We start from the raw sequence: 10,859 nt of genomic DNA, 5'->3' as shown, positions 1-10,859 counted from the left end.
GATCAGATGAAAGGCTCTTTCACAGATATCAACTACAACTGTATTGTTTTGCCTGGGCAGAGACAAACAAAAGAGGTTTTCATTCTATGGCAAAATACAATATCAAGTCAAGTTGGTTGTGTTAAATTGAACAAAAGGTCATTGACTGAGCAGATTTAGAATATGTAACAAAACATTTCCTTCCTCAAATCTAATTAAATGAAGTTTCAACAGACCTCTTCTGTAAACATTGAAGCCGCCTACAGACGATCAGCAGTAAAACTGCTTTGTGCAGATGGAGCCACTGTTTCCCTATGGAGACAGCAATACTGCTTTGTCCACAGGAAACTACATAAAACTTTTCTTTCTTTCACTCATCTTCACCAAAAGACAACTAAAACCAGAACCCTTTTTTTTTTATCCAGGCTAGATATTTACAGCATTTAGCACACACCCTTATGCAGAGTGACTGACATTTTATCTCATTTTTATACAACTGAGCATTAAGGGCCTTGCTCAGGGGCCCAGCAGTGGCAGCTTGGTGGACATAGGAATCGAACTCACAACCTTCCAATTGGTAGCTCAACACCTTAACCACTAGGCTACCACATCCCTATAGAACCATGTTGCATAAGCTACTGTACCTTTATGAATGGTCTATATTAAAAAAAAACACCGTATGACTGTCACAGAGGAAAAAAATGCTTATAGTTGCACAGTGTAATGCACAGTACACCTAACTACAGTAAGTGAAATACAAAACATGGCTCCTCTGTATGTGCTCCAAGACCAAATTTGGTCCTAGATATAGAAGTATTTTCAATGCAACAGTAAAAATCAAACCTTGAATCATTTGATAAGGATTCTTACCATGGTTTTGATTTAATTTTCTAGAACAGCAGCTTTAACAGTAGTTCAGATAACTGGTTTGTATTCATGTGCTCATCCTAGTATGTTATCATGTCTTTAGTAGTTCATTAAAAGGGACTTGTATCCATATAATCTAAGGTTAACAAGCTTTAGCATCATCATCAAAAGAAAACATTTATTTAATGTTTATGGAGTCTAACTGTCATTAAACTAAAGAGAAGAAAAAAGAGACTGGTTAGATATCTGATTATTTAATGTACTGAAAATTGGCTAATTATAGTGATATTAGCGGACTAAAGCGCTTCAGGCAGCACTGCTATTGAAATGAAAAAAATCAAACCATCTAAATGTTGATTACTTTCTAATAACAGCATGCACAAACCTGTGTAGTGCGTTCATATTTTCCAGTAACAATGTATTCCTACCATTAGCCTGAGTAACTTTACAGGTATTTTGACTTTAGGAATACACAAGTATACCTTCACTTAATAATCTCTAATTAGCTAAATAAATCAATTAATACATACACTAACAACTATAGTAATACATCACTATATGATTGTAATATTCTAACAAATTCCAAGTTGGTTCCAAATCTGACGATTTCTTAATGTACTTAACATAAATTAAACTATATATACACACACACTATATAAACTAGGCTAAACTATATAAACTATATATACACACACACACACACACACACACACACTAATTGGACACATATTCCAATCAAAGATAGTTAGCTACCTAATGTTATGCTGAGACTTTATAGCTAATTCAACTTTAAGGTTAGTCTGTTAACTCTCAGGCTTTGTAGAAGCTCAGTGTTGTTCCCCATTCACAATTTCTACATTCAAATCCTTATCCATGTATTTCTTTCACCCTGAGTGGGGTCAAGAGGACTACAGCTGATCATCTGAGGGTCTTCAGGCTGAGAGTGGAGGACAAAAGCTCACTCCTCTAACAGCAGGGAGGTGAGGAAGCTATTCTAGAGTATGCGAGAACTTGGGCACATGTGAAAAGATTGTTGATGGGAAGTGGACTAGAATTCTATGTCATGTCTAAATTTCAAACTAGTGGGAGTTCTGCTCTGGGCACAAAAACAAAGGCTAGTAAAGAAATTAAGATGAAAAAGAATGATGCACTTAAAATCATGCTTTGAGCAACATTTTGCTTTATTGCATGGTGTGGACTTGTATGAGGTCAGTATCCTTGGCTTTTCTCTGAATGACTTCATGTCTGGCTTGCTTGAGTGGACCCCACACAACCACACTTGTATTAAAAAGGAGCAGTGTGTAATCTTTAGAGCCCTCTGCGTTCTGCTCAGAAAATTGCAACTGCAATGAAAACATCTACATGACTTCCCAAACCTCTCAGCTGCCTCTAAGAGCCTCTGAAAGCAGAGAATAAATTAGCGAGAGCACAGAAACACAGCTTCAATTCTAGGCATGAACAATTGCATGAATTCTAAATTACAAAATATTTATAACACCAGAAATCGAAAAAGTAACTACTTTATCCTGGTGGATCATATGCATACATGGGTATGAGGTGAAAATACACCCTGGGCAGGTGTCAGTCAGTCCATCTCAAGGCAACATTGTTAGAGAAATGGGCAGAGTACATGAAGAGTAAATAATAACATTTAATAGTAAATTAATAAAAATTGTATTAATACAAGAATTCTTCAAAACTAAAATTCTGAAAAACTGGTTGCAAAATCAGACACACTTGGTTGTTAATCTCCATAAATACACAAACAAATTCAATCAAATTAAAATGTACAATAAAACTTTGTATACATACAGTAATATAGTTTACATCCTTGCACAACACAGGTATTCAGAGTTCAGGACTAAACATGTCCATTGTATCAGCAGTTCTTTCATATACACACACACACACACGCCCTTTATTCTCTGTTATGTGGATTCTTCATACATTTATTAGTGGTGTGGAAAGATAATTGTAATTAGCTAAAGTTTATTTTATTGGAATGCATTAACCTTAAAAATACCCAATAACATGATTACATGCTATTTCAAGTTATAGCATGCTATACAACTATGCTGTACATAGACATGTTCATGTTCTCAGCAATAGATAAAGTTTTATTTGGTTATTCAGGCAGGCATCAATATTACTTAAAAATGCATTTGCCAGGGTCTATGAAGTAAAAGGAAGATGCATTTTTTCAGGAATTCACCAGTTAAAATAAAACTGTCCATTTTAAAGTAAATAATAAATGTTATAGAAAAGCTTCATCTCCAGAGTTGCCCAGTTTGTTTGGCAGAAGCTAACATGCAAGAAGTAATGACTAAAATAATCTACGGGCACTTCAGCTTCACCACTTTTCCTTAAACATATGTAAATGGCAGCATGACGTTTCCTTCAGTCCATTGAGTCCAGTCTTTTGAGCAACTGGTCAGCCTGTAATATAAAAATAAGAATAAGAGTGTGTTTATGTATTATTTGTTTCTGTCATTTATGTACACAATATTTTTTTTAATGTACTGACCTCCACTTTGTCTTGAACAAGATACAGGAACTTTTATTTTCTACTCTAAATGTCCGAGAATGCTTTCAACAACATATAAAATACTCAAGTATTTCTGCTACCTCCATTATTTAATTCCAGTAACTGAGCACTATGTGCTGATACAGTAATGACACTAGAAATCAATGCGGTTCCTTGGCTGGAGTAAAAAGAGGAATCTTTAAAGCAGGGTGTCAAACTCAAATTGTAACAGGGCTACATTAGTATATTTGTATGCAGTTAATTTAAATCTGTACATTTTTTATGATAAGTGAAAGTGGTATTGAACATAGGAAACAGAACTCCTAACACACTATTCAAATGTATGCACTATTTGGTCATAACATTTATTGTGCTGATTTTTTTTGGGTGAAGAAAAAAAAAGGCATGTTAAAGGTTCTACTGACTAGTTGATTATACTCATTTATTAAGTGTTATAATTACTGCTATGAGTATTCAGGCTAGTCAGGAAAAGGCTGTGGGGCAGATGCTAAAGAAATGCAATCAGATGGTAAAGAACATGAATATAATATCAGATGAGGTTAAACAAATTCTGCAGTTAGCTGCACATTATGCAAGACTAAGCTGGGAAAGTCTATACTGGGATCATTCATCATGGAAGTGTACAGCCATGAACAAACCTATTCACATTAAAAAGACATTTAGCATAACCAATACATCCACCCACATATTTATGTAGGGTAAAATGGTGTTCCCAGAGCATGGGATTGTCCCAGTGCCCTGAAGTTGAGAAGTGGCAAGCTGTGTTGTAAACTACCTACATACCATTTTCATGTACAATATAAAAGTTAACACTATGCAGATTCCAAGATGTGAAATGTTGACACATACATAGATCAGTTATTTGATAGTGAATGTTGAAGGAAAAAAAACAAACAAACAAACAAAAAAACAGTTATGCCAAGTCTTAAAATGAGAACATCACTACTACATTACTATTATTCTTTTTCCACATACTGCATTTAGACGGATTGGTGCAAATGCAGTAGGGGTGAAACTTGACAAACGAGCTGATTTACATGTACCACCCGGTGACATTTTTCACATTTTATACATTTTTAATGACAACCTAAAGAACATCAGTTAAAAGGTTCTTTCACAAATATGAACTGTAACCACAGTGTTTTTCCAGAGCAAACACAAACAAAAGAAGTTTTAATTCTTTGTCAAAACACAATAAAGTAATTTTCAGATATGCTAAACTGGATAAAGATTCAGTATATTTAATTCTAAAGTGTTAAACTAAATAAAATGTATAGACTACTGGAATATCCAATAACAAACTAAATCATCTACAGTTCAATGAATACTTACTGTGATGAACCAGTAGGAGTCTAGGCGGTAGATGAAGCGAGAAATGAAGCCCATTTGACTGGCAGGTGCCAAAACGTGAAGATGTAGATGTGCAACAGAATGGAAAGGAGGCCAGTGGAAACCAAACCTGAAGTACAGGATGTTGAAAAACCACATTGGTACAATTCAAAATGCCACTTGACTAGCAACAATTGGAAAGAGACACAAGATTGTAAAATCATTTAAAATTACCTGACATCATTTAAATCAGTGAATTCATTCTTCTGAAGAATTGCTTTTCCTGTTTCTATCAATTTTTCCACTAAGAGAAACAGATGATAGAGAGACACAAAGGTGAACACTGTAATGAACTGCAAAGAATGGAGTAAAAATAAATAATCAAATAAAAACCCATATCAAATGCCACGCTTCATAAAATTCTTTCACTTCTTGAATAATAAACATTAGGATCCCTGAAGCCAGAGCAAACCAAGTAATTGAGAAATTACCAATTGGAATGTGTTCTTTGTTAAGTGATTTGCAATTCCCTATGTGTCTTGTGGGCACAACAAGATAGTGATGAGGAGCCCCCGGTTTTATATCTCTGAAACATGTTGTCTCTTCATCCTAAGAAAAAGAGAAAGTTTATTGCTATTGACTGAAAAAAATTAACTCAATAATTTACTGACAAGTATCACACATACGAGAACATTTCAGGCCAATAATGAATAATGTGACTATGTACGTTATAGGATAACAAGCACAAAAGCCTATGTAAAATAAGTTCTCACATGTAGCACGGCAACAACCACCACCACCAACATATCAGACTATACTGAACTATCGCTCTCTGATAGATACTGTGTGTATGTGTGTGTGTGTATATATACATTATTATCAGAAACACAACATTTCTTACTATACAGAATGTATATGTTTAATACATCATATGTACTAAGTGAATAAATCTGCATCCTGCTTTCAGCTCAAACCGAAGTCAGTCACAAAAAGACTCAATTTACTCAGGCACTGAAAAAATCTGTTTACCCACTGCTTAATTATAGTCTTTTACTTGATTGATGTTGAATTCTCAAATCTGATTGGTCAGCACTGCTCAGATAGTTGTATAGATAGTGCCATTCTTAGTTTAAATCACAGGTTTATACAAATGCACTTCTAATATCGTATTGTGTTTATAAAAAAAACTCATTCATATGGACTTGCATGGCACTCCAAATAACGTAAGCCTAATTAATAGCTTTAACCAAGCCTGTTAGTATTTAACAAAGAAAAATGTATAATTCATCCAATTTAGATTTTTGAACAAGGTGATGTTTTCTGTTATTTAACATTTAGGAACAAGGTTTGAGCCTCGTCGTTTAACGTTATTTAACCTTTTTTTTTTTTATTAGCCACAAAAGTGAGGCTTATATTTAAATAAATATAATAATTTAATCAGTTGTTTCACTTCAAATGTATAAATTGAGAAATTATGTATACATAAATTTGAAATTTAATCTGCAAATTGATACATGAGGAAAACACACAACAGGGCATGACTGTGATTATGATTCAGCTCCAAACTTGACAACAAAGTGTGTATATAGTGTATATATCTGTCTAGTTTTTAGTCATATAACGTCGTGCATTTTGCAGTAGTGCCTGAATGACGTTTTATCCAAATACACAAACATTCACTAAGCATCTTCACTACATAAAATACGTCAACATTAATTACTCAGCTGTCTGAATCCTCTTTCCACATCTCACACTAATATTCTGTCGTCTTTATTAACGCACCATTTTGTCAACACACTGACAAATAAAATGCTAAGTCATTATGGCTACTTTCACCTGTACATGATCACCTACAGTAACATTAACGTTAGTCTGTCAACACTCACGCTGTATAGAAGCTCAGTGTCCGTCTCCTTGTTTACAATCTTACAAAAAATACACTTTTTATCATAACTGTGTTGTTCCTTTTGAACAGACTCGTCGTCTGAAGTCGGTGTGTTTTCATTGCTTGCCATTCTCAAAGCCCTGTGTGTGTGCACGCGCGCGACTCTCGCTTATGACGTCACTTCAACATGGCGGACGTTCAATAGTGTTCGGTCTGCAAACTGTTTTGAATCTGAGTTTGTGAAGATTATAACATTTAGAATCAGAATCAGAAGGAACTTTGTTGCCAAATAACAAGGGATTTGTTTGTGCCATACGCTTCCAGTACACAGAGACAACAACACACAGACAATAAAAATAAGATGGGAATAAAAATATAAAAATACACACACGTGTAAATACAAATAGACGAAAAGATACAAAAATAAATAGAAAAATAAATTTATTTTATGTACAGTTGTGCTATAGAGGATAGAATGGAATAGAATGAGATGGAGGGATGTACTAGGATTGAGGCGGTAACAAATAAATGTAAGAATATTGCACATTGTTATTGCGTAATGGGGACATTTAACTGTCCATGAGGTAGTTTGCCTGGAGGAAGAAACTGTTCTTGTGCCTGTTTTTTGTGTGCTGGTATTTGGGGCTCTGTAGCGCCGACCAGTTGGTAGAAGTTCAAAAAGCGGATGACTTAGATGTGAAGAATCCAGAGTGATTTTCTGAGCACTTTTCCTTACTCCGGACATATACAGTTCTTGAAGAGTGGGCAGGGGAGCACCAATAATCCTTTCGGCAGTCCGAATCGTTCTCTGTAGTCTTCTGATGTCTGATTTTGTATCTGAGCCAAATCAGACAGTTATTGTTGTGCACAGAACAGACTCGATGACGGCTGAATAGAACTGTTTCAGCACCTTCTGTGGCAGGTTAAACTTCCTGGCTAAATTGGTGCATCCTTTTTTGGGCCTTTTTTTACAATGGTGTCAAAATGAGTGTCCCACTTCAGGTCCTGGGAAATGGTAGAGCCCAAGAACTTGAATTCATTCACTGCAGCCACAGTGCTGTCCATGATGGTGAGTGGGTATCTCGACTGTTTTGAGCGTATTGAGCTCAAAGATGTTGTGACTGCACCAGACAGCTCTTTAACCTCCAGTCTGTAGGTAGACTCATCTCTGTCCTTGATGAGGAGAGGGGGAGAGTGGAGATACTGGAGGTGTTAAAGGATGTGTAAAGGAATACAATAAAACTCAATCAGATCTTCAGCAAGTTGTTGATTCGCCACAATGCTAGGAGATGGTGTCTTCCAGACCTTTCCAGACTCCATTTCTGTAGGTATACTCTTTGGCCTGGCAAAGTCATGGCTTATTATTGTTGAATATTAGTTGACTTCTGGTAGGGATGCATATTTGCTCACATAAACTGAGATAAATTAATTTACAGTTTCAGTGAGCTTGTTCGGATCATTGGCAGCTCTGTATCATGGTTCATGTCTTTACAGTCCTCGCTACAGGTTTAGCAAATTTAAGTTTTTGTCTGTAGGTATAAGATGAACCAGGCAGTGATAAGAGACACCCAAAGCTGCCTCTGTGGGGCTGAGCGATATGCATTCTTTATTGTGGTGTAACAATGGTCCGGTACATTACTGTCTCCGGTGGAACATGTAATGTGTGTAGAGAGCGGAGATTCCCCAGATGGATGCTGGCTAGCGTTGTTCAAAATCCTCACTGTCTAAGCTTCACAAACAAACGTTATTACTATCACTGCAGTAATTATGCTGGGCACTGTGTAAGCTTGGTGTATGCTAACTGGTCAGTTTATTAGACTTGCATATTGTATTGTCACCTACTATGTGTACACTGGCAAAGATATTCCCTCATTTGGTGTTATCATAATGTGTGCCTAACACAGTGGGTACTATTTCATATATGTTCAGTTGAGTTGCTATCTGGTTACTGTTAAGTGTCACACATGATTTCCATAATTTTTTCCACATCAAACTATTCAGTAAGCTTTCGTGCTTTTCAATATCATCATGGAAGAGAGTTCTCTCATCAGTTTAGATCAATTCAGATTTATTTGTGTAGAAGGAGGCAAAGCCATCGCAATACAAATATTTCATCATATGAAGATATCCATCCATCGATCCATTTTCTATCGCTTATCCAGGGCCGGGTCACAGGGGCAGCAGTCTAAGCAGGGACACCCAGACTTCCCTCTCCCCAGACACTTCCTCCAGCACTTCCGGGGGAATACCGAGGCGTTTCCCAGGCCAGCCGAGAGACATAGTCCCTCCAGCGTGTCCTAGGTCTTCCCCTGGGCCTCCTCCCGGTTGGACATGCCCGGAACACCTCCCCAGGGAGGCGTCCAGGAGGCATCCGGAACAGATGCCCGAGCCACCTCAGCTGACTCCTCTCGATGTGGAGGAGCAGCGGCTCTACTCTGAACTCCTCCAGAGTGACCAAGCTCCTCACCCTATCACGAAGGGAGCACCCAGCCACCCTGCGGAGGAAACTCATTTCGGCTGCCTGTATCCGGGATCTTGTCCTTTCGGTCATGATCCAAAGCTCATGACCATAGGTGAGGGTAGGAACGTAGATTGACTGGTAAATAGTCTGTTCTTCACCACAACAGACCGGTATATCGACCACATCACTGCAGAAGATACACCGATCCACCTGTCGATCTCCCGCTCCATCCTTCCCTCACTCGTGAACAAGACCCCAAGATACTTCAACTCCTCCACTTGAGGCAGGAGCTCTCCACCAACCTGAAGGGGGCAATCCACCTGTTTCCGGCTGAGAACCATGGCCTCGGACTTGGAGGTGCTGATTCTCATCCCCGCCGCTTCACACTCGGCTGCAAACCATCCCAGTGCACGCTGAAGGTCCTGATTTGAAGAAGCCAACAGGACAACATCATCTGCAAAAAGCAGAGACGAAATCCCGTGGTCCCCAAACCGGACTCCCTCCGGCCCCCGACTGCGCCTAGAAATCCTGTCCATATAAATAATGAACAGGACCGGTGACAAAGGGCAGCCCTGCCGGAGTCCAACATACCTTATGAAGGTAATCAGTCAGTATTACTTTGTAATAATTTGCAGTGACCCTTCACTCAAAGGGGATAAGAGATCGGAGAACCTAAGCCATGCAAGCAAAATGACCATACAGCCAAGTCACTGATTTTCCCTTTAATTTGTCATCTGTTGTTCTTTCAGCTGTTTGAAGTTCTGGGTCATCACAGCGGATTGACTGGTCCATACAGTTTTGCAAAGGTTTTACACCAGCTGACCTACTTGATGCAGTCCTCCCATTTTGTCGAGGCTTGGGACCAGCCTCATCACCTTGAAGTTTACAACTGATATCATCGCTTTTGGTTTCAGCATCGAATGATTACTTATTGTATTGATATCATTAGAATGCAGTTTAAGTGCACTGTCTAAGAAATTAATTTTGTGCAAACACTTGTATTTTCAAAATCATAGAGCACAGATGTAAGAATTAGTAAAGTGGAAACAATATTAGTGCAACAAGCTCATCCATACAATTGAAAATGCTTACAATACAAGTTGTTATTGGTGGTGGTGACATGCTAGCCAATAAACATTCTTCCATGAGAAGCTTCTCCCTAGATAACATGGAATGAGCAGAAAATGTCAGGACTCAGCCTGGACTGTGGCCATGTGCTTTTGTTTACGTTCTGTGTTCACGTGTCTGCCCCGCCCTTGTCTCTTCCTCCCCGCTTCTGCACACCTGTTCCTGATGTTTCTGATTGTGTTGTATATTTAACTGAGCCGCGTTGCCTTGTGCAGCACGGAATCCTGTTGTCTTCATGTCTGGTTTTGTCTTTGTCCTGTTTTGTGTTTTTTTTAGTTAATAAATCCTGTTTTTGTTTAGCTGTCCTGCGTTTGGGTCCGTTTTTATCCCGCGTAACTGACAGAAGGATTCCGCCAGACCAGGACCCAGCAAGATAGCTGCGCTTGGACCGGCCGATTGGGAGCTTTTCTGTTATTGGATTTATTTTTTCTCCCCCCCGGACTTCGTGGTTTTGGTGATATCAGTCCGCATTTTTCCGGTGAGGGACGCCGCTCCGCTTCCGTTTTCTCCGCGGGGGGCGGCGCCTCACTTCCTGTGTGCGGGCCATGTCACCAGCCCGAGGTTTTTTTTTTTGTTTGTTTTTCGGTGTCCGGCAACATCACCCCGCACCTGTATGGTGGGGGGCGTCTCTTCACTTCCGGTTTCCGTGGAGGAGGCCGCCCCAC

At 38.6% G+C, this 10,859-nt stretch overlaps 1 protein-coding gene across 1 annotated transcript; it reads right to left on the bottom strand.

Moving 5' to 3' along the window:
* Positions 1-2,477: 2,477 nt before the first annotated feature.
* On the bottom strand, positions 2,478-6,805 carry hint3 (histidine triad nucleotide binding protein 3). Its single transcript, XM_027148724.2, has 5 exons — positions 6,607-6,805; positions 5,212-5,329; positions 4,955-5,024; positions 4,724-4,850; positions 2,478-3,282 (listed from the first exon to the last, which is right to left on the bottom strand). The coding sequence occupies exons 1-5, from the start codon at positions 6,733-6,735 to the stop codon at positions 3,244-3,246; spliced, it is 483 nt and encodes a 160-aa protein (XP_027004525.1). The 5' UTR covers positions 6,736-6,805; the 3' UTR covers positions 2,478-3,243.
* Positions 6,806-10,859: the final 4,054 nt, after the last annotated feature.

Source organism: Tachysurus fulvidraco, chromosome 3, assembly GCF_022655615.1.
Source record: "Tachysurus fulvidraco isolate hzauxx_2018 chromosome 3, HZAU_PFXX_2.0, whole genome shotgun sequence".
NCBI classification, from domain to species: domain Eukaryota; kingdom Metazoa; phylum Chordata; class Actinopteri; order Siluriformes; family Bagridae; genus Tachysurus; species Tachysurus fulvidraco.
Note: the sequence above shows the minus strand (reverse complement) of the source record. Positions and strands in the feature narration are given on the sequence as shown.

Excerpts from the sequence above, each read along its gene's own strand:
- hint3 (XM_027148724.2), bottom strand. The coding sequence starts at position 6,735 with ATGGCAAGCAATGAAAACACACCGACTTCAGACGACGAGTCTGTTCAA. Across the intron at positions 5,330-6,606 it reads ACACTGAGCTTCTATACAGC|GATGAAGAGACAACATGTTT; the intron begins GTGAGTGTTGAC and ends TCTTTTTCTTAG. Across the intron at positions 3,283-4,723 it reads ACTCCTACTGGTTCATCACA|GCTGACCAGTTGCTCAAAAG; the intron begins GTAAGTATTCAT and ends TTTATATTACAG.